We start from the raw sequence: 24,654 nt of genomic DNA, 5'->3' as shown, positions 1-24,654 counted from the left end.
GAGCACTATGGGACTTAACATCTGTGTTCATCAGTCGCCTAGAACTTAGAACTACTTAAACCTAACTAGCCTAAGGACATCACACACATCCATGGCCGAGGCAGGATTCGAACCTGCGACCGTAGCGGTCACGCAGTTCCAGACTGAAGCGCCTAGAACTGCACGGCCACACCGGCCGGCCCGGTGCTACACATTGCTCCGCTAGGCTACTCTGTTTTCGTAAATGTAAACCGGCTCAGCGTACTATTTGATTACCACTACCACGAGCACTATCATATTGCATCGGGTAGGATCGACAGGCTCAGCCGCTGTGAGTGCGGTGAGGTACATCATCTAGTGACTTTAATATTTGTTATCCACTTTCGGGGTATTTCCGTACATTTGCGACTCCATGTGTCTGATATCAAACTACTTGTCTCAGTGTCACCTACGTCACTTCGAGGTTTTTAAAATTTAGTAAGAATCACTCTGTATAGTTGTGAATGATGTAACACAGCTACCATCTTGTTAATTGCCAGTGCTACCTTACTTTTATTCTTGATTGTAATGTCTATAGATGTGGGAACTGACGATACAGTGACGTAAATTGTAATAAAGCTATTTTCAATAAACATTTGCGGCGAAACATCTATACAAATAACGTCCAACATCTTGCCAGATTTTCCACAAATCTAGATTTCCAGCACACTCGTTGAATACGCTGTTTGACAAACATGCCAAACAGCGCTTTACACAGTCAAATATTTAGCACCAGAGGCCTAAACACCGATATGCCTCTTCAAAACATTGGAAGAATGGGCTGCCTTTCCAGGTCGCCACCATAGTTACAAACGAGCGGCATCCAGGGTAGTACAGAGCCACAGTTTATCACTTAACACAGTGCGATGCCAACCGTCAGCAGTCCTTGCTGCGACATTATGGCACCATTGTCCGCCCCTGGTAGCTGAGTGGTCAGCGCGACGGAGTGTCGTACCTAACGGCCCGGGTTCGATTCCCGGCTGGGTCGGAGATTTTCTCCACTCAGGGACTGGGTATTGTGTTGTCCTTATCATCATCATTTCATCCCCATCGACACTCAAGTCGCCGAAGTGGTGTCAATTCGAAAGACTTGCACAAGGCGAACGGTCTACCCGGCGGGTGGCCCTGGCCACACGGCATTTCCATGGCACCATTCTAAGCATAGTCATTTGTGTTGCGGTGTTACTGGCAGGTCGGGCATGGGGTGGCAATATCTTGTCTGGTTGCTACTAGTCTCTGAGCAACGGCACGGGATGACACATGCTGCAGAGAACGCGTTACTTTTTCTGTTATGGCAGGCACAGATGTGCTTGGTTTTAGAGGAGGCTTTTGTACGTCGTCTCATTGACCCCGCTCATTTGAAAGCTCCTATGGTATGGGACTATAATAGGGAAGTAAGATTTTAAATCGATTACAAACATAAGCTATGTGAATATTTTATTTTAAGAAAGAGTGGTGCAAACCGCATCATGATCTGGGCTTTTGATCACAAGATACAGTAGTGAACAACAGTATAAAGGTATGATTCCTACGACAATAACAGTACATTGTCTGTAGCATAATGTCTCAAATTTGTTGTGAAAGTATTAGATACACTTAAGACATAAAGAATGATAAGGGAATTGCAGAGTTTCTTTCATAACACGAGTAACAAAACAAGCCGTTTTCATTTCCTGGGCGGAAATCGGTATAAGGACACTGACTGCCCTGTTGAGTCATTGCATTGTTAGTACTTTGCGCAACCACTATTATTCCTAATTACATAAAAAATTCTCCAAGGTATTGATTTTGTTAGGGTTTGTAGTTCTTGCAATGAAATTGCCGCCCATTCTTCTCATATCGGACGTTTCAGCTCACATGCGGCATCGAATTGCCTTCCATAATGATAAACACACCTTACAAGTTTTCCCCAAAGTTTTTCTCACAGGTTCCAATCCTGGCTATCTGTAGTCCAGGGCAAGTCATCGATATCTTTATCTCCAAACCAATTTTTGGTTGCAGCAGAAATATGTACAGATGCATGATCTTGTCGGAACAGTAGACTTTGTTTCCCTAGATCTTCTTACATTCTAACCAATTCAGTCTCTAGCATCTCAGTACATATGTTAGAGTTGATTGTAGTTTTCAGCCAAGCAATGCGTGATTTATCTATAGCGCAGAAGCCTGTCCAAATCACCACCAAACTTTTTTCTCCATCTTACCTGCTGCTCTGATCTCAGATAATGGTCATCTAAACTAAACCTCTTCTCATCACTGAAGGTCACTTTGTCCCATTCTGAAATTTTCAAACCTGTTTATTTTTGGGTGTTAGAGCAGGTTTCTGCAGTCGTTTCTTGAATGAAAGATTTTCATCACTTGATAAAAATTTGTCGTATACGTCTGACAGCTACTGACAACTGTGAATCAGCATCAAGTTGAGAAGAATAACGATTTGTGCCCATTGCTTTGCTCAAAATGAAACGTTTCGATGCCTAGGACAATTTTCTACTTTGCTCAAATTTTACGTTCTGTCCATATTGTACGACAAATTTAACGAAATTATCGATCTCCGTACATGAACAGTTCAACTTCTTGGCGATTTGAAGATTAGAGAGGTTCATTCGCATGCACGCAGCGATTTTTGCTTTTTCATCTGACGCTAACAATTTTTCGCTTGGTACTGCACAATAGCGGTTTGTATACCCAACATGCACTAATCGTGTCTGTTTACGATCTGCTGCAGATGCACATACGCACAAACAAACACCACAAAGAGCCGACTGCCGATGTAGTGAGCTCCACCCTCTACCACATTAATCGTTGATGTCTTATTATGTACTGTAGTACTGACATCAAATATGATACAATGTGACTGCATTTGTCAGTTTAGCGGCTCTCGTACTACTGCATATACACTGTCCAAAACTATTCCAGCCGACAATGTTTCCGTCTCTAATGACCTCGATGTTGACGGGACGTTAAACCCAATATTCCTTCTTTCCTTTCGACAGTATTAATTTTCCTGCAAATACCCACGCGTTTACGCAGATTTCCAGTGCTGTATTTTAATTTTGATTCGTAGTATCGGGCGACGGCGGCAAGCAGCCATTGTAGCGTGGTGGGGCGACGTAGTGCCCGAAAATGGGAAGTCATCGTGGCGGGGGTTAGGTTCGCAACATCCGAAAGACTGGAGCACTGGCGTAAGAATAGAAAGGGAGCAAAACCTAAAAGTTCGATGTAGTTTGCAGGGACAGATACTTGTTGGCGACGAAAAGAATCTGTGCGGCTCAGTGCCGAACAAGTTACAATCTTATATGTTTGTTCTTCTGATCAATTGTGATACTTGAGGTCATGTGAAAAATCTTTTAGAGAACTTCGTTGAGCCGTGCTGCGGTTCGCGTTGGTGCTGTTTGTAGGTTTCCGTACTCTGTTGCAGGCCAGACGGTATCGTTCAGTTGGCATGGTTGCAGTTGTTTGTCTTCTTCTCGTGTTGACTGATGCCACCCCGGTTTCGCAAGCATGGTTCAAATGGTTCAAATGGCTCTGAGCACTATGGCACTTAACATCTATGGTCATCAGTCCCCTAGAACTTAGAACTACTTACACCTAACTAACCTAAGGACGTCACACAACACCCAGCCATCACGAGGCAGAGAAAATCCCTGACCCCGCCGGGAATCGAACCCGCAAGCATGGCCTGTGCACTAGTGGCAGCAGCGGCGGTTATCCATATCTAGTATCTGATCTGGGCAGAAGGCCTTACACGCGAGGAATGACAATAAATTAAGAACTGTTTAAAACTCGCTGCAACTTACAAAATACAGGTATTGAAATATTAATGGCAATTGGCCACAAGCACAGCAGACGGCATCAGACGCCAGGAATGGCAGTAAATAAGGTTTTAAAGGCTTACTGCGTAAATACAAATACCAAATTAGAATTTTAAGACAAGCGACCACAATCACTTCTGAAGGCCTTACACGCCAAGAATGGCAATAAATTAAGAATTGTTTATGAACTCGCTGCAATTTATAACTTACACATATTGAAATATTAAGGTAAGTTGTGACAAACACAGCAGAAGGCATCGGACGCCAGGAATGGCAGTATAAGGTTTAAAGGGTTACTGCTAAAATACAAATACCAAATTAGAATTTTAAGGCAAATGACCACAATCACGGCTGAAGGCCTTACACGCCAGGAACGGCAGTAATATAAAAAATTTTGAAACCTGCTATAAAACAGCATATACAACAGCAAATGTTAATTAAGGAACAAGCAACTGATCCAGACGGTGCTCCAGGAATCGACCTCTGAGTTGGTCCGGCAACAAACACTTTCGAGAGCGATGAGACAGGCAGCCAAGAGTTACATTCACTTCACAAGATGGTAACCCAGACTAGTGGTGGTCTAACGAATGACTAATGATAAGCTTGCTGAAGCTACCTGACGTCCGATAAACCAAATGCAACGATGGAACAATACGCGAAAGCCGGAACCGGCGGTCTGCACTACGTCTCCAGAATACTTTTAGAGCGCCCGGAACGAGAAAGGAACCACTACCACCAGAGTAGAAGAACCACCAACCGGCCTACAACCAAGAAAGCTGTCAAAACTACACGCCTTATTGGACAGCAGCGACAAGTCGAGGAAACGCACACTGCCGTTACATACACTAACCCCCAGGGCAGGTAACTGGGGCGTTAGCGGCCACCAGGCAAGAACAATTACTGCTGCTTGAACTTAAAAAATTGTAAAAAGTTGAACGCAGTAAATAAACTCCTGGAAATGGAAAAAAGAACACATTGACACCGGTGTGTCAGACCCACCATACTTGCTCCGGACACTGCGAGAGGGCTGTACAAGCAATGATCACACGCACGGCACAGCGGACACACCAGGAACCGCGGTGTTGGCCGTCGAATGGCGCTAGCTGCGCGGCATTTGTGCACCGCCGCCGTCAGTGTCAGCCAGTTTGCCGTGGCATACGGAGCTCCATCGCAGTCTTTAACACTGGTAGCATGCCGCGACAGCGTGGACGTGAACCGTATGTGCAGTTGACGGACTTTGAGCGAGGGCGTATAGTGGGCATGCGGGAGGCCGGGTGGACGTACCGCCGAATTGCTCAACACGTGGGGCGTGAGGTCTCCACAGTACATCGATGTTGTCGCCAGTGGTCGGGGGAAGGTGCACGTGCCCGTCGACCTGGGACCGGACCGCAGCGACGCACGGATGCACGCCAAGACCGTAGGATCCTACGCAGTGCCGTAGGGGACCGCACCGCCACTTCCCAGCAAATTAGGGACACTGTTGCTCCTGGGGTATCGGCGAGGACCATTCGCAACCGTCTCCATGAAGCTGGGCTACGGTCCCGCACACCGTTAGGCCGTCTTCCGCTCACGCCCCAACATCGTGCAGCCCGCCTCCAGTGGTGTCGCGACAGGCGTGAATGGAGGGACGAATGGAGACGTGTCGTCTTCAGCGATGAGAGTCGCTTCTGCCTTGGTGCCAATGATGGTCGTATGCGTGTTTGGCGCCGTGCAGGTGAGCGCCACAATCAGGACTGCATACGACCGAGGCGCACAGGGCCAACACCCGGCATCATGGTGTGGGGAGCGATCTCCTACACTGGCCGTACACCACTGGTGATCGTCGAGGGGACACTGAATAGTGCACGGTACATCCAAACCGTCATCGAACCCATCGTTCTACCATTCCTAGACCGGCAAGGGAACTTGCTGTTCCAACAGGACAATGCACGTCCGCATGTATCCCGTGCCACCCAACGTGCTCTAGAAGGTGTAAGTCAACTACCCTGGCCAGCAAGATCTCCGGATCTGTCCCCCATTGAGCATGTTTGGGACTGGATGAAGCGTCGTCTCACGCGGTCTGCACGTCCAGCACGAACGCTGGTCCAACTGAGGCGCCAGGTGGAAATGGCATGGCAAGCCGTTCCACAGGACTACATCCAGCATCTCTACGATCGTCTCCATGGGAGAATAGCAGCCTACATTGCTGCGAAAGGTGGATATACACTGTACTAGTGCCGACATTGTGCATGCTCTGTTGCCTGTGTCTATGTGTCTGTGGTTCTGTCAGTGTGATCATGTGATGTATCTGACCCCAGGAATGTGTCAATAAAGTTTCCCCTTCCTGGGACAATGAATTCACGGTGTTCTTATTTCAATTTCCAGGAGTGTATTTTCAAGGAACGTGGTCATCGTAATCAAGTGCATTTAAAATTTATTTATGTCATGAATGGTGCCCAAGCGCTTTGTTACAGTAACACATCGACGAAGTACTGATTTCTATTTCATTTGGCAACTCCTGACATGTCCCAGACTGTATGAGCAGAGACGACAGTTCTTGTGACGAGGTCCACTTTTCACTCGGAGACAAACGAGCTTCTTAATATGTCTGCAGAGGAAGAAGTCCAGAATTATGAGACTAGGAAACCCAGATGACAGAATGACAGACTATCACCTTATTTGGGCCAAACCATCAGTTTCCGAACACTGCAGTCAGCTTATACCTAAAAGAAGTGCTGAAGTGAGATTGCGTCCCATCGTAATGGAGAAACATTTTATCCGAATGTGCACCATCCAGCAACCTCTCGTGAAACAGCCCGCTTTTTTCAGCTTTTGCATCTGCAATCATACGTTCCCCTTCCAAATGTTACAGTCTTAGTGGCCTTTGTTGCATGTATGAAAGTATGAATAGTTTTACAAAATCTTATGTATCGTGAAGTGAAATAGCGCTATAATAGCTTTAATTACATTTGCTCCAGAGAAGGAAGGGATCATTTCCTCTGCATGTATGAGTTATTATTCGCAACTGAGAGAATAAGTTTACTCTTATTTACCAGGATGTGCAAACTATAGAGTCTAGTAACACCGATCGTAGAGAAAGGGCCAAACAGTACCCACAGAAATTCGGTGTTGATATGGCCGGTTTGCTGACTGTCCGGGGCCCTTAGTCTGTAGTTACCATTTACAGATACCATTTTTCATTATTCGCTCTGTCGATATCTTCCCGATAGTTCGATATCTTCCCGATAGTTGATTCAAATGTGTTAGGGGGAATAAATAGATATAACAGGATGGGATTGCACTAACTTCAACTTCTGTAAAAAAAAAAAAATATTGATGTAGTGGGTATCTGCAGGTCCAGTGCGACAGCGCATTGACAAGCTGTTCAACTACTACTAAATAAAATTCAAATGTGTCACTTGTTTACGGACTGGAGATGCGATAAATGGTACCTACAGAAATAGCTTCTCTCGTTTAGTCTTAATTTATTCCATCATTCTGGCAGAACTTACAGTTTACAACAATTAGTAGTGACAATTACTATTTACGGATAGCAGATTTCCTTCCTTGTAGCGTCATATATGCTACATGATTTCATTATTGTCAAACTGACGCTACTGGTTGAGGTAATTTGTTGCTGTAAAACAATGCACTGGAAGCATAGCTGTCCACATGCTCCGTCTTTTGTCAACTTGGCAAATTTTTCTGGATGTTCTATAAATGTTCTAATTCCCGTAAGTGTCAGTCTGATTCAAAGATTTCTTTTTCAGACATTAGGCGAAAACTTGCATGTTAACAGGAATGTTGAACTGCACGATATAAAGTATCTTCGGTGTTAGTGGGCGTCTACGGCAACAAAAGAAGTTTTCCAGATTGACAGCTGCGTTCACATGTAGGTCAGTTGCGTGGAGAGTAGGCTGAAGTTTGAGATTGGTGAGAAAAATCAGTACGGAAACTAAGGAATGAAGAGTTACGCTTTATAGGCAGTTCAATCAAAGAAGGACGGCTATCTATAAGAAGGGCAATCACAGAAGTTCGAGAGAAAACATAGGTACAAAGAAGGTAATTACGAGGAAACCATGGGTAACAGAAGAAATTCTACAGTTGATCACGAAAGAAGCAACAACAAAAATTCAAGGAAATTCTGGTGTATAGAAATACAGGTCCCTTAGGAATGCAATAAACAGGAACTAGTGAAGCTAAGGCGAAATGGCTGCATGAAAAATCTGAAGAACTCGCAACAGAAATTATTGTCAGAAGGACTGACTCAGCGTATAGGAAATTCGAAACAACCTTTGTTGAAAATAAAAGCAAAAATGGTAACATGAAGACTGTAGTGTGAATTCCACAATTAAATGCCGAGAAGAGAGTGGATAGGTAGAAAGAGCATAGTGAAGGCCTCTGTGAATGGTAGTGCATGCCTAATGACAAGGGGTCGACAAGAAAGACATAGGCGATCTAATATTCGAAACAGTATTTAAAAGAGCTTTGAAAGACTTCAGATCAAATAAAGCAGAAGGAATAGGTATTATTCCACGAAAATTTCTAAAATCATTGAGGGAAGATGTAACAAACTGACTATTTTCTTTGGTAAAGTGAGAGAACTATCGCACCATCAGCTTAACATCGCGTGCATCAAAGTTTCTGACAATAATAATATAAAGAAAAATGGAAAGGAAATTGAGGATTTCTTAGATGACGATCCGCACATCCTTTGGGGATAAAGGCACCAGAAAGGCAATTCTGACGCTGCAGTTGATAATGGAAGCAAGACTGAAGCAAAATTATGACACGTGCATAGGATCTGTCGATCTGGAAAATCCGTTTATGTACAAGGATAAAGATAGAACAGTAAGACTGGAAGACAAAGAACGATGTTTTCGGATTACAATGGGTGTAAGATAGCAACGTAGTCTTACACCACTACTGTTCAATCTAAACATCGAAGAAAGAATGCCGTAAATAAACGAAAGGTTTATGATTGGGATTAAAATTCAAGGTGAAAGGTTATCAATGAGAAGATTCACTGATGAAATTCGTATCCTCAGAGAAAGTTAAGGATTTGTTGAATGGAATGGTCTGATGCGATCAGAATATGTATTAATAGTAAATCTAAGAAAGACGAAAATAATGAGAATTAGCAGAAGTGAGAAACAACGAGAAACTCAGTATCAGAACAGGGGATGACGAAGCATATGAATTCGAGGAATTTTGCTATTTTGGAAGAAAAAACCCACACGGACCACGCAAGGAGGACATAAAAAGCGTACTAGGACCGGCAAAGAGGGCATTTCTGGCCAAGAGAAGTCTACTGGTACCAAACATAGGCCTTAACTTGAGGAAGAGGTTTCTGAGAGTGTACGTCTGGAGCACAGCACTGGTAATGAAAAATGGACTGTGGAAAAACAAGAAAAGGAGAATATAAACAGTTGAGATGTAAAGTTACAGAAGAATTTTGAAAATAAGGTGGATTGATAAGATAAGGAATAGGAAGTTCTCTGCAGAATCGGCGAAGAAGGGAACGTAACGAAACTACTGGCGAGAAGATGTTATATCAAAGAATAACCTGTATGGTTCTAAGAGTCAACGAGGAAAGTCCGCAGCTCGTGGTCGTGCGGTAGCGTTCTCGCTTCCATCGCCCGGGTTCGCGGGTTCGATTCCCGGCGGGGTCAGGGATTTTCTCTGCCTCGTGATCACTGGGTGTTGTGTGATGTGCTTAGGTTAGGGGACTGATGACCATATGATGTGTCGGCAGCTGGGCCAACACCTTGTAGATCGAAGTGGCTGAAAGTGCACGCTAAACTAACGCAGACGGGCGTGAAGTACTGGAACATGAGACTTATTAATGAATAAGAAGAAAAGTACGTAGCTGGAATAATATACTTAACTTTATTCTCTTGTTGGAATACATCTCTTGAATAGTAGTAAGCTATAAGCACTGATACAAATGGCGCCTTGCTAGGTAGTAGCTATGGAATAAGCTGAAGGCTATTCTATCAGTCTCTCGGCAAATGAGAGGAAGACTTGGTAGGTCTGGTCGCAAGCTATGTCGTCCGTACAACTGGGGCGAGGTCTAGTCCGTGTCTTGTGACCTGCCATGTGGTGGCGCTAGGTTTGCGATTACACAGTGGCGACACGCGGGTCCGACATGTACTACAGGACCGCGGCCGATTTAAGTTACCACCTAGCAAGTGTGGTGTCTAGCGGTGACACCACACCATAGATGTTAAGTTCCATAGTGCTCAGAGCCATTTTTTCAACGAGCAAAGGAATATAAGGTAAACACTGACACACGAAGGGGCACGATCATATGACATCTGTTAACATAAACTGCATGGTGCTAGTGGGAGCTGCAGAGGATTAAAACTGTAGAGAAAGACAGAGGTTGGAATACATCAAAATTCTTCTGTAGGACCATATGTTCAATTCTCTTCTTTTGTGGTTTTCCATAGTCCATGTTCCACTACCATACAGTGCTGTATTCGAGGCTATATAGTTGGCTGTCACTGTTGGACGTAACACTGTCTGTTGCGACTGCGATTAACATGAGCAAGTTTCGGGTTGCGTGATTGTAAACCCGTTCAAAATACGGGAATCATAACAAATGGCCATTTCCGATGTATTTAATAAATGCTCTGTATAAAAATGCGTAAATATCTGTCCCATTCATTCTCATCTTCGATCTATATTACTTGCATCTATGGCATGTTTTAAAAACTTGAATCTTTACAGTCAGGTAAACACTAGATTATCACATCGGTGAAGAAGCGTAAATTTGCGTACAGTCCAGACGTAGGCTGTTAAAAAATGTTCAAATTTGTGTGAAATCTTATGGTCCTTAACTGCGAAGGTCATCAGTCCCTCAGCTTACACACTACGTAACCTAAATTACCGTAAGGACAAACACACACACCCATGCCCAAGGGAGGACTCGAACCTCCACCGGGACCAGCCACACAGTCCATGACTGCAGTGCCTGAGACCGGTCGACTAATCCCGCGCGGCGTAGGCTGTTAACTATGTTATATTTCATTTAGAAAATTCAGTAATAGTTTGCATGATGTTGCGGTTACCAGATGCACTGAATTTCAGCTCACTATATTTCGCTGTAACACTCCAGTACACAAGAATTATGATTAAGGATTCTGTTGCAGTGATTAGATTCTTATCTTTGACTAATCTAATGTAGGCTTCCGATTGGATCAAGTAAGGAGGACTTGTTAAAGGGTTAAAGAACTCAATAACAATATTAGAAGATTAAAACTGCATTGATGAATTATTCTAGGTGGTGACGTGACAAGTTGAATGGGTGAGACATCTGGATATTGTGAGTAATCAATACATCAAATAGTACTTGTCAGACAGGAAACTACGATTTTGTGAGAGACCAATAACCTCTTTCACACAAGTAAAGTGACATGGATGTCAAATGGGATGCATTCATGCATATATTCTGGTTTATGCAATCTGAAGTCCCTCTCGCAAAACTCAGACATGCGATGTGGCTAGTATTTGAATGGCGATACCAGAAGAAGTACATTGGTTCAGCCACCGTTCAGTTACGTCCTGCTGCTGTTCAGTTAATATTTAGCCTCCGATCAGTTTCAGTTCAGCCATTATCCACATACCGTACAGCCGCTTCCAAACACTGTTCAGCCACTTTCCAGTTACTGTTCAACCACTCTTAGTGTCCAGCCATTGTTCAGTTAGCGTTCAGCCACTGTTCAGTTGCTGATCAGTACTGTTCAGCGAATGTCTGGCCGCTGTTTAGAAACTGTGTAGCCGTGTAACCGCGGCAATAGCAGCCCCGAGAACCACGAGTAAAGGACTGGCCAGGCGCAGTGCTGCAGCGTTCAGTCCCTCCCTGAGGGTCACGGTGAACTCTTTCTCGAACTGCTCCTCAGCCCGGAACGGCCAGTCAATGCGCAGGAACTCCTGTCTCTCCGGCGTGTATGACTTCCACATGGGGACGTTGTCTACTTTGCTCTTGTTGGATGATGGGTCCCTGCGGAAAGAAACGAAATTTATATAGGTGAAAACATGTCATATTATTTGTGTATTTATGTTATATACTACAGAACCCAGCAATGCTTCACAATTGCTGAATAACTTGGGACTTGCGTATCCTAATCTCCTCCCCCCTATCTTGACTCATCTCCCCCTCTTCCCCTTCTCTTTGTCCATCTCTCCCTCTTCCCCTTCTCTTTGTCCATCTTCTCCTCCTTCCCCTCTCATTGGCCACCTACCCCTCTCCCACCCAAATCCCTCACCATCCCCTCCTCACTCCTCTCTCTGTCTGTCTCCGCCTTGAACATTTCTCTGTCAATTTTCTACGTCTTTCCCATCTCAGTCCGTCTCCTCTTCCCATCTTTCTCTGAGCTTTGTTTATTGTTACTGCCAACGAAACCTTGATTAGAAACTAATATCGCTTAAAATGCGTGGGTAAATCAAAGGAGGTCGTTAATACAAGGGGTACAGGAGAGACCTCTCCACCTGCTAGATTTGTGAGGATAGTAGCTCCAATGACAATATTTCTTATAGTTTTAACGTGTGAAGGGGTAGGACTGAAAAGTGTCGGGTGATTCAGATTCCATAGTAGCATTCTAATCATAAGTTTATAAGCCATAAATAAATCTTTCATCTTCCCTCTGAAAACCGACTCGAGAGATAACAAAACAGCACGCTGTTGCGTATACAATTTGCGTATAAGGAGAAAGAATATGAGTGGAAGAAACAATTTGCCTAATGATGTAAAGACCCAGATATCTAAGTTAAAACTGACTGCAGAAAAGAAAACGAAACCACACATTCTACCACCACAGCGTTGTTTTTTCTCACATTCGGTTTAAAAAGACAACTTTTACATTCTTTTGTAAAAATATATAGCCTATGCTCGTCTGAATATTAGTAATCACACAAAATTTGAAGCAAAACGGTCAATAATTTGTAGAGATTTTGTCCCACTTATATACTGAACATATATAATTATTTATTCCACATATTTACGAAATATACAGCCAGTGTCTGTATGAATGTTTATTAGTGCCTTGTGCAAAATTTTGAAATAAATTGTTCTAGAATTCTTTGATATTTTTACTATGCTCCACTGGACAATTTGAGGCAGAGAAACTACGCTCGGAGAAACCAGCTCAGGGACATAACAGGAAAAAATCACAATATTGTGTAGTCTTTTAGTTACATTACTTAACTGCGAATACGAGGGCGGTTCAGAAAGTAACCTCCGATTGGTCACAGTGCGGGGTGTGGGGGGAGTAGCGACGCCATCTGTGCGTTCACGCACTCAACAGGTCAGTCGGCATCAAGCCGTGGTCGAGTGAACGTCGTACCTGCGCTAGTTTAGTTTTTGTGGCAGTTTGAAACGTGTGCTGCAATAGAAAACCCCGCCAAATGTGAAGTGTGTGCTGTCATAAAGTTTTTTACAGCCAAAGGATATTCTGCAGCAGCTATTCATCGTGAGCTTTGTGCCGTGTACGGACCAAGAGTTATGAGTGAAGGAGTTGTCCGTGAATGGGTACGTTTATTTAAAAGTGGACGAGAAAACGTTCATGATGAAGAGAGGAGTGGTAGACCATCATTGGTGACTGACGAACTCGTTCAGACAGTTGATGCAAAAGTTCGTGAAAATCGACGTTTCTCAATGTCGGAGTTGTCTACTGGTTTTCCACAGATTTCTAAGACTCTCTTGTACGAGATAGTGACAGCAAGATTGGGTTACCGTAAGTTCTGTGCACGATGGGTGCCCAAAATTCTTACCGACCACCACAAAACTCAAAGAATGGCCTCTGCATTAGACTTTCTGTCACGTTATGAGGACGAAGGAGAACCATTGTTAAACAGAATCGTGACCGGTGACGAAACCTGGATTAAGTACGTGAACCCTGAGACAAAAGAACAATCAAAGATGTGGGCACATTCAAATTCGCCTACCAAACCAAGAAAAGCCTTGCAAGATTTTTCTGCCAGAAAACTGATGGCAACGGTGTTTTGGGATGCCAAAGGGGTGTTGTTGGTTGAATTCATGGAACGTGGTATGACCATTAATCAAGACGTGTACTGTGAAACAATAAAAAAGTTACGACGGGCTATACAGAACAAACGCCGTGGTATGCTGACTTCCGGTATCGCTTTTTTGCACGATAACGCCCGTCCTCACTCTGCTCGCAGAACAACGGCCCTTCTTGAGTCCTTCAAGTGGAACGTTATCAACCATCCACCTTACAGCCCAGACCTGGCGCCAAGTGATTATCACCTCTTCATGCATTTGAAGAAATGGCTCGGGTCACAGCGGTATGATGACGACGAAGAGCTCAAAGATGCGGTCACAGGCTGGCTCCAGGCACAAGCGGGTGATTTTTATGCAGAAGGAATTTCAAAGCTTGTGAAGAGATACGATAAGTGCCTCAATCGCGATGGAGACTATGTAGAAAAATAGTGCAAAGATGTAGTTGTAAGATGTATATATTAAAATATTTTTATTTAACTTGGTGTATTTTTTAAAATCAACCGGAGGTTACTTTCTGAACGGCCCTCGTACTGTCATTGACACAATGAACGGGTCATTTGTACTGTATCTTACAAAATCTGCTGAAGCTTACGGCCATCAACATCAATGCTAGCAAGACATCGGCGTACAAGATCCTGACGCTCCATGAGAAACATGCCTTTTGTGTTTGGAATCACATCACAGGCAGCTACAATTATGGCAGCTAATTCCATCCCCGTAACCCCTGAGGTCTCATACAAAAGAGACTTAGATATCCCCATAGCTAACAGTCAAACGGATTCAGGTCTGGAGACCCCGCAGAACATGGAATAGGACCTCCCCTTCCAATATAGCGACCAGGAAACGCTGTACCGCTACTACTCCATCGTATTGTAGTGTATATCTCTGAGTAGCACTGAGTAATGAATGGCCCCGTCGCTGATTCATAGCACGTTCTGTCACTGGACAACGTAAATACGATACAACAGAGCCACCTTATGGACAAGTAAAATAAACAAAACATGCATCATGACTTCCTGGTAATCAGGCTCGAATTCCTTGTTTCCTTACAGGAAATAAAGAATGTATATGCAAATAAACAGCATAGTAAGTGTAAACTCGTATGGACGTTAGTTGTAAATAAGATGGAAAACAATAAAGCTAGACGTAGCGATCCCAGGTTCCCCGTCTCAGATTGTTCAGTGGAGCATTCTCTATGTCATGTTACATTTTTGTTGCACGCTCTTACGGTAACACCTTCAGTATACACAGGGTGTATCGAAAAGAATCATCCTATTTTTAAAAAATCTTAGCTGTTACGTTATTTCAGATATGTGCGTGAACAACGTGCAGTTGAAGAAAGGTTTGCATGGTTCCCGCTAGGTAGCAGCAGTGTGCCCCCACTTCAGTTCTAGTAAAAATGGTGTCGGGACAACGGAAAGCGTTTAGTTTCTACGTTTCGCGCAGTGCTGGTCAGTACTAACTGTTCAGCGTGACTTTAATACTAGATACGGTGTGGATCCTCCTGCAGCACGGAGCATAAGGCGGTGACATGAACAATCCCGAGAAACAGGCTGTCTGTGTAAAAGCAAATCACCGGCCCGTCCCCGAATGTCTAGCACAGATGTCGAACGCATCCGCCATGGTTTCACAAGGAGTCCGCAGAAATCCGTTCGCCGTGCAGCTCGACAGCTCAACATGCCCACGATGTCCGTCTGGCGTGTGTTGCGTCGACGTTTACAAACGAAACCATACAAAATTCAGCTACTACAAGCTCTTCGTGAATGTGACAAACAACAACGTGTGCTGTTTTGTAATTTCGTTCTTGGCAAGATGGAGGATGAAGTTATCTTCTTCGTTTAGTGTTCAGTGTCGAGGCAACACTCCATTTTGGCCGCACGGGGTAGCCGTGCGGTCTCAGGCGTCTTGTCATGGTTCGCGCGGCTTCCCCCGTCGGAGGTTCGAGTCCTCCCTCGGGCATGGGTGTGTGTGTTGTCCTTAGCGTAAGTTAGTTCAAGTTAGATTAAGTAGTGCGTAAGCCTAGGGACCGATGACCTCAGCAGTTTGGTCCCATAGTCCTTACCACAAATTTCCATTTACACTCCATTTAAATGAAAAGGTGAATCGTCATAATGTGAGAATATGGGGCACGGAAAAACTACATGAAGTTGTTCAACATGAGAGGGACTCTCCAAAATTTAATGTGTTTTGTGCAGTTTCACAGGAAACGCTGACTGGTACAGTTTTCTTTGCTGAGAATACTGTTACAGGAAGCACATAGCTCGATGTGCTTTTCGAAGTTTTATTTTCCCACAATTGGAGACTGATTAGAACGACTTCATTCACAGAAAGGATGGCGTACCGCCACACTGGCATCTGGAAGTGCGGGAATTTTTAAGTAAAAGGATAACTGAACGTTGGATCGGTCGCAATGGACTAAATGATTCAGCCTTACATTACTGGTCTCCAAGGTCACCCGACCTGACTGTATGTGATTATTTCTTGTGGGTGTTTATAAAATACTCTGTTTATGTGCCCTCGTTACCGACAACAATGAATGAACTGAGACATCGCATAACAGCAGCTGTGGAAGCTGTAATTCAAGACATGCTCGCTGCAGTGCGGGAACAATTTGAAATTCGTCAAAAAATTTAATTCATTGGATATGTTTATTAGTTTCAGAAATATATACGCGGCAAACCGGATGGTTCTTTTTGATACACCCTCCATAAATATACTAGAAAAACAGTGATCCTATGCCCATCCGAAAGTTTATTAGAGTATCATGTAAAAATATCAAGTAAACTGGTGAAGAACATTATCATATTTTTGGTAACAGTATCAAACCATAAATCGTCTTTATGTAGTAGTATAGATTACATAACATATATTATATACACTTTATATACAACATAATGCCTGTCAATCTCACACCCTCCATGAAAGCAGCCTGCTAAATACATTGGAAACAATTGGATTTTTCACATAGTTGACGAAACATAATGAGAATATTTTCAAAGAAGAGACCGATCTAAAACAAACAATAAAAAAAGTTCATCGAACATTTTAGCGATATTCACATAAACCTTTAGTGCTAAAATAATTGTTTTGTTTAACAATTCCAGTAACACAGGTAACGCAGTTTGGACATGAAATTATAAAATTAGCGGAATAGTCAACTCAGTTTGAGTGTTAAGCACTTCGCCATTGAAAAATATATTATAACTAAAATTAATATGCTGATTAAAACTGCCGTATAACTACCAAACTATATTGCAAGACCATTATTGGCAGACATATGTGGCATGTGCTAAGTAGCAGTGAGACGCTATGTATCTTTTAAAAGTGTATTTATGTACATATGTTCAACTTCTCTTCGTAAACTACTGCATCGATTTCAACAAAATTTGGAACAGTTATCTCATGATATCTGGAAAGAAGCACTGTGGGGTAAAGAACAATCTAAACTTCATTGGGATGGGAAAGAGAAGAGGGAAACATTGAAGCATAACGCAGGAACTCCTACAGAAATTTCAACCAAATTTGTTAGCCACATGAATTATTATTTGCACATAAATACTATGGCAGTAAGGTTAACACTACCGCTAAGGGTGGGGTATGGATGAGCAGGTGTGACGCAAAAATGTTCAAAAACGACCTGTTACTTTTTTATTTACTGTATGTAGATGATTTGGAATACTTTTAAAAGGACGAATTGTAATTTGTCTATTGTTTTCAGTATTCATTGTGACAATCAGGTCGCGAGAGTGAACACTGCAGCCAACCAATAATTTTGTCAACGTGTTTTGGGACCCAAGATCAAGCCACATAGATGAATACCATAGATAAATTTAATATCCCCACATGGGCCGACTAGTGAAACAGCACTGAGTCACATTTGCAACGTAGCTTACATGCACATATGTTGACCATCTCTTAAAGCCCCTGGCTCGATAGCAACCAGTCTTGATACATATATTGCTTATCACCTGGAAAGAAATACTGTGGGGATAAAAACCACCAACCTACCATTGGGGTGGAATGATCATGGGGTGGACAAAGAGAGGTGGGAAGAAGACATGGACAGATAGGAGAGAAGGCGGACAGAGAAAGATGGAAAAGTAAATGGAAAGATGGGGAAGAGGTGTTGCACAGGGAGAGAAGCGAGGTGGGAGTGGACAGTGAGGGCTGGAGGAGGGGAGGGGGAGAGAGAGGGATCCGAGATGGACAGGAATGGGGAAATTGATAGAGAGAAGGGGGAAAGAGGAGACAAACAGCGAAACACGATGTGGCATGGACACTGAAGTAGTGCTGGGGGGAACTGACACCATGAATCCTGCAGGGCTGTCCATAAATCCGTAAGAGTATGAGGGAGTGGAGATCTCTTCTGAACAGCACGTTCTAACGCATCCGAGATATGCTCAATAATGTTCATGTCTGTGGAGTTTCGGGGACAACGGAAGTGTTTAATCACAGATGGGTGTTCCTGGAGCCACTATGTAGCAATTCCGGACGTGTGGGGTGTAGCATTGCCCTGCTGGAATCTCCCAAGTCCGTCAGAATGCGCAATGGGCATGAATGGCTGCAGGTGATTAGAAAGGATGCTTACGTACGTGTCACATGTCAGAGTCGTTTTCAGACGTATCAGGAGTCCCATATCCCTCCAAATGCACATGCCCCACATCATTACAGAACCTCCACCAGCTTGAACAGTGCCCTACCGACATGCGGGGTCCAGGTATTCATGATGATGTCTCTATACCGGTACAGATCCTTCCGCTCGATACAATTTGAAACGAGACCCGTCCAATCAAGCAACATGTTTCCAGTCATCAACAGTCCAATGTCAGTGTCGACGGGCCCAGGCCAGGCGTAAAGCTTTGTGTCGTGTTGTCACCAAGGGCAGACGAGTGGGCCTTCGGGTCGGAAAGCAGACATCGATGACGTTTGATTCAATGGTCGACAGGCTGACACTTGTAGATAACCTAGCACTGAAATCTGCAGCAGTTTGCGGCAGGGTTACACTTCTGTCACTGTGAACGATTCTCTTCAGTCGTTGTTGGTCCCGTTCTTCTAGGATATCTTTCCGCTCGCAGCGATGTCGGAGATTTGATGTTTTAGCGGATTCCTGATATTCACAGTACACTCATGAATTGGTCGTACGGGAAAATCCCCACTTCATCGCTACCTCGTAGATGCTGTGTCCCATCGCTTGTGCGCCAACTATAACACCACGTTCAAACTCAGTTAAATCTTGATAACCCGCCATTGTAGCAGCAGTAACCGATATAACAACTGCGACAGACCCTTGATGTGTTATATTGGCATTGCCGACAGCAGCGCCGTATTCTGCCTGTTTACATATCTCTGCATTTTAATACACATGCCTATACCAGTTTCATTGGCGCTTCAGTATATGTACATTGTGGTCAGAAACAGCCTGAAAAGCTTGACAGGGTGTTTCAAGATAGGTTTTGTGGCGAAATAATTCTTAAGAAAGAAATTCCATACGCTGCGTGTTTTCCGAATTAATTATCAGTTTTGTTAGGTAATCAGGCCGTTGCGCACGCAGATTCAAGCGGTCCGTCAGAATTGGTGTCGCCAGGCATGCGCTTCGATTTGTTTCTTAAAACCAAACAAGAGAGCGATACAAAACTGGACATGGAACGGCAGCAAGGGTAGGACCCGAGCCAAAGGCTAAACAGCATCGTATACTATTATCTACGCTATGATAACAACTGGCATTAATTGTATCTGGCGGGCAGCTTCAATTAGTGCGGCCTTATTGGGTAACTTCAGTGCTAACCATCCCGGAAACGGCGTAACCATAGAGAATTTCTTATGAACAATTATTGCTCAACATAATCTACTCTACAACATACTTACACATTTAGAAGCTTTTGAGACTGTTTCTGACCACCGTACATCGTGACCACTGCAGCTGAAGTCAGGATCAGGTTAGGACGTGGAGTTAAACTTGCTCATTATATCCTCTTTGGATACTGAAACAAGAAACTTCCAACAACTGTCATTCTGAATGTCCGAATGGGTCTGAAAGCATGCCTTTTTTATCACTTGAAAGATGCGAAAACAAACTACAACCCTCATTACAGAGGGATAAATGGCCCACTAACGCCAGTCACAGAAAACTGTTACGTGCAAAGGAAGTGTTGTAAACGCCATGTACAAACTAATACCGAGATCCTCGGTAAGTTTACAACGATTATAACTCATTTCAAACAACAGATTAACCAGCCTCATTTAATATTGTATACATTAGCCTTTTGTAGGGTTATAATTGCGTTATCAATTGGATGTATGCCAATTACTGAACCACGGGCGGTTTCTCTTATATCTGTGTCAGATACAAAAAAAAAAAAAAATGTTTAGTACAAAGCTTGATTTGATTGCATAGGTGAACAGTAATATCAATGTAGATACTCGTACTTTTCGGTGTTCACAAACTGATTTCCGAGTTGTACTCATATAACATATATATTTTTGTATACTGAAGCAAAGTTGGCATATTTGAAGATAAGAAGTTAAAAATTGTGTAATGCAATGTAACGTACACTAGAAAATTTTATTTCAGATTTTAAATAATAATAATAATAATATTCTTTATTATTATTATTATTATTATTATTGTGTGCGATTAGACCCTGTTGGATCACACAAAGCTTCTTCATTCTTTTTCGTTTTTTTCCACCCTGCTTTCATTTTTTCAGCATGGACTCTCTTCCTTTCCTCTGTCCTTTTTGTTCCTGCTTTCTTCGCAGCTGCGTTCTGTGGCTTAACTTCCCATGTATCAACTTTCTGCTTAAATACCTTTCTGTCCAAAATATCTGGATAATTTATCTGAACTTTTTGTAGGTCCTTTTTGACCTCTTGTATCCAGAATATAGTTTTAAGTCCTTTTATGTATTTAGGAATTTTCTGCGTAAGTCTTATTTTGGGTAGCCTAGAGACGTGCCCATAAAATTTTAATCACCTTTTTCTCGTATCTGCTGCAAGGTTGAACAATTTCTCAGTTGTTTGACGAGATTGTAGTCTTTAGTTATCTTCCGTTTTTTTTTATTTTCATTTTTTTTTTTGCCCTTGTATCTTTCTGATGAATTTACGTTCTTCCTTTAATAAGTTTTCTAGGTCACCTTTTATGTGGAATGTCAGGGTTTGACGGGCATACAGGACTTCAGGTTTTAATACTGTATTATAGTGCCTAATTTTAGTGTTTGTGGACAAGCATTTTTTATTGTACACCTAGTAGGTTTTTCCTGAGGCTCTCTTTAGTTTTTGGAGGCGAATGTTTTATGCTATTTTCTCTCGTCCCTTAGGTTCAAGGACTTCGCTTAAGTATTTAAAATATGGTACTCTATTGATATGACCGTATTTTCTAGTCAGGCTTTGGGTGTCAGCTTTTGTGGTGATGAACTCAGGAGGCTTTAGGAAAGATATTTGCAGACCAACTTTCTCTCAACAGTGCTTAAGAGTTTCAACGTGTTTGATTGCTGTTATCTCATCATCCGCTAGTAATTTTATTATTGTTATTATTGGTTGTAGTATATTAAGCTGAAACTCTCTGTGTGAGTGACCAAAGTGTGACTGCAGTAGGGAGCTTCAAGTGGACGTAGTTAGAAGCAGTTACACAGAGATGAATAGTCTGAGTATAGATTAACATATAGATTTGCATTAACGCTAGTCTTTGGGATGGGGAGAAGAAAGACTGCATAAAAGATCTTCATATGAAACATGAATTACGGCGATAGTGCTTACTAAAAGGCGTCGTCACACTATCACCCAAGACGTCGGTAAGGGTGCTGAGTCCTCTCGCCATAATACAGGACGAACGTCGTCTCTTAAGTTGCAGAGCGCGAGGTCTAGCATGCCTTCTGCTAATGCGTCTCATTATACTTCAGGTACCATCTGGAGATTAGTAATCGTTACAGTGGTTGTGTTAAGTATGTGGTCCTTCGGTCTAGAGCATCCCAAGTCTGACAGATTGAAGACTGGGCAGCGACCTTGTTACTCAGTATTCGCGTCGTGCATTATCGTCTAGCAGATGCAAGATGAAATTATATGACTTTTTCCAATTTTTTCGTCTCTTTCTGAAGATTTTTTAGCTTTTACAAAATATGTTAATTTTCTTCGCCATTTCATTCAGTATACTTAGAATGGCGGAAGGGGTCAATTTGACCCCACTGTAATTTCTCTCCTGAACATAAATAAATTATCCAACAATATAGTGACAACAGTGAGCAGTAACGCAGAGCAGTTGCTCCTCATTGTTGCAACTTGGAAAGTGTACATTCTAGTCCTCCACAGCTTATGTTGTGTCACTCAGGCAGTCTTTGTCTGTGGAACGCGCTTAGAACATGTATCGTCAGCGTGGACTTCCTGATGAAGAAGTGTTACATCTCTTAGAGAATTCCGAAACGGAAATTGACTTCACTGATGAACATGAAGACAGTGGAAGAGGATTCAGATGTTGATATACATCAATCATCTCCTCTTTCATCACAGCAGGTACAGTTGGAAGCGTCTACAAAGACGTCTGTAAGGGATGGAACCGTCTTGGAGACTGGAAATTATTCATCTTCTGGAAGGCGGTCCGCTGTGAGTGTTCTGAAGGAGAGAGGAGGTCCCACTGGTTATGCTTGCCAACGAGTAGACAGCTCAGACATCAGTGCCTTCCATCTTAGTTTTGATGAAGCAATGGTACTTCTCATGAAGGAAGACACAGAATCAAATGCTCGAAAAGTACTAAAAAACAATGACTGGACTGTGTCACTTGAGGAACTGGAGAATCTGATAGCCATCATGTATGTTTGGGATGTATTGTGCACAAAAGGTAAGTCTGGGGATGATCTCTGGTCACACTCTTGGAGGCCTGCTTTCATCCAGGACCTTATGCCAAGGGACAGATTCCAGGAGCTTCTCGGATTTCTCTGTTCTGATGAAAAATCAACCCGGGCTGAACCTCTGGCAGCCAGGATATTCGCTCTTGTTTCTGAAATTCGGGGAATGTTCGTTGAAAACAATATTCGCGCTTGCTGCCCTGGAGAAAATATAACCATTGACGAGAAACTGTTACCAAGCAAAGCAAGATGCAGGTTTACTCAATTCATGTCCAACAAACCAGACAAATATGGTCTCAAATTCCGGTTGGCTATTGATGTAACGAGAAAGTATATATGTAATGATTTCCCCTACCTCAAAAAAGAGGACACGCATAGAGAGAAACAGCCACTTCGAGAGCACGTCGTTCTGAGTGTGGCAACACAGACTGCACCTTGATTGTATACCAAGGAAAGAAGAATAAAAATGTCATGCTTCTGAGTACGCTGCATGCTGAAGTAGCAATTAGCAAGGAAGGAATGCAACAAAGTATGGAGTGAACATGGTTGATCAAATGACCCGTAAATATACTGCAAAGGTTGCATGTAGGAGACGACCAATGCATTTCTTCTATAAAATATTTGACATGGCGCCAATAAATGAATGGGTCATGTATAACATAGCAACGAACAAGTAAATGGAAAGGAAGAAGTTCACACTTCAGCTGGCAAATGGAATCAAGGGAACGAAAGAGCAAGAACATCAGGCAAAGGAAGAGGATATTGGTCTGAAATCACTAAGAAAGTAGAGGATGTGCCAAATCAGCCACTGCAAAGGTAAAAAGATCAGCGAAAACTGTGTAAAGTGCCACATATGCATGTGCGGATAAAATAGAAGTCACCTATGCTATGTGAGTCTAGCAGCTTCGAATGACTTGAATGAAAAGTAATAGAGAGCTATTTGTAAAACACATGTGAGATAAAATGGACCAAATATACTAAATGTGTCTAGAAGGTTGTATGAATAGTTAATAAATTAAAAACTATAGCAAAGAAACTTGTTAGCAGTAGCAAAAATTTGTATGGTCCATTGTTTAAATAAATTAGTAATTACTACACTACTGGCCATTAAAATTGCTACACCAAGAAGAAATGCAGCTGATAAACGGATATTCATTGGACAAATATATTATCCTAGAACTGACATGTGATTACATTTTCACGCAGTTTAGGTGCATAGATCCTGAGAATACAGTACCCAGAACAACCACCTCTGGCCGTAATAACGGCCTTGAAACGCCTGGGCATTGAGTCAAACAGAGCTTGGATGGCGTGTACAAATACAGCTGCCCATGCAGCTTCAACACGATACCACAGTTCATCAAGAGTACTGACTGGCGTATTGTGACGAGCCAGTTGCTCGGCCACCATTGACCAGACGATTTCAATTGGTGAGAGATCTGGAGAATGTGCTGGCCAGGGCAGCAGTCTAACAATTTCTGTATCCAGAAATGCCCGTACATGACCTGCAAAATGCGGTCATGCATTATCCTGCTGAAATATAGGGTTTCGCAGGGATCGAATGAAGGGTAGAGCCACGGGTCATAACACATCTGAAATGTAACGTCCACTGTCCAAAGTGCCGTCAATGCGAACAAGAGGTGACCGAGACGTGTAACCGATGGCACCCCATACCATCACGCCGGGTGATACGCCAGTATGGCGATGTAGAATGCACGCTTCCAATGTGCGTTCACCGCGATGTCGCCAAACACGGATGCGACCATCATGATGCTGTAAACAGAACCTGGATTCATCCGAAAAAATGACGTTTTGCCATTCGTGCACCGAGGTTCGTCGTTGAGTACACCATCGCAGGCGCTCCAGTCTGTGATGCAGCATCAAGGGTAACGGCAGCCATTATCTCCGAGCTGATAGTCCATGCTGCTGCTAACGTCGCCGAACTGTTCGTGCAGATGGTTGTTGTCTTGCAAACTTCCCCATCTGTTGA

At 43.0% G+C, this 24,654-nt stretch overlaps 1 protein-coding gene across 1 annotated transcript in view; it reads right to left on the bottom strand.

Annotated features, from left to right (window-relative positions):
- Positions 1–11,022: 11,022 nt before the first annotated feature.
- The window catches only part of LOC126194976 (acetylcholinesterase 1-like), a 187,051-nt gene continuing 173,419 nt past the window's right edge, over positions 11,023–24,654 (bottom strand). Inside the window, exon 13 of the mRNA XM_049933382.1 lies at positions 11,023–11,811. Within this exon, the coding sequence (XP_049789339.1) occupies positions 11,574–11,811 (238 nt within the window). The 3' untranslated portion in view covers positions 11,023–11,573. The remainder of the gene's footprint in view (positions 11,812–24,654) is intronic.

The sequence above is a fragment of the Schistocerca nitens genome, chromosome 7 (assembly GCF_023898315.1).
Source record: "Schistocerca nitens isolate TAMUIC-IGC-003100 chromosome 7, iqSchNite1.1, whole genome shotgun sequence".
Lineage (NCBI taxonomy): Eukaryota > Metazoa > Arthropoda > Insecta > Orthoptera > Acrididae > Schistocerca > Schistocerca nitens.
Note: the sequence above shows the minus strand (reverse complement) of the source record. Positions and strands in the feature narration are given on the sequence as shown.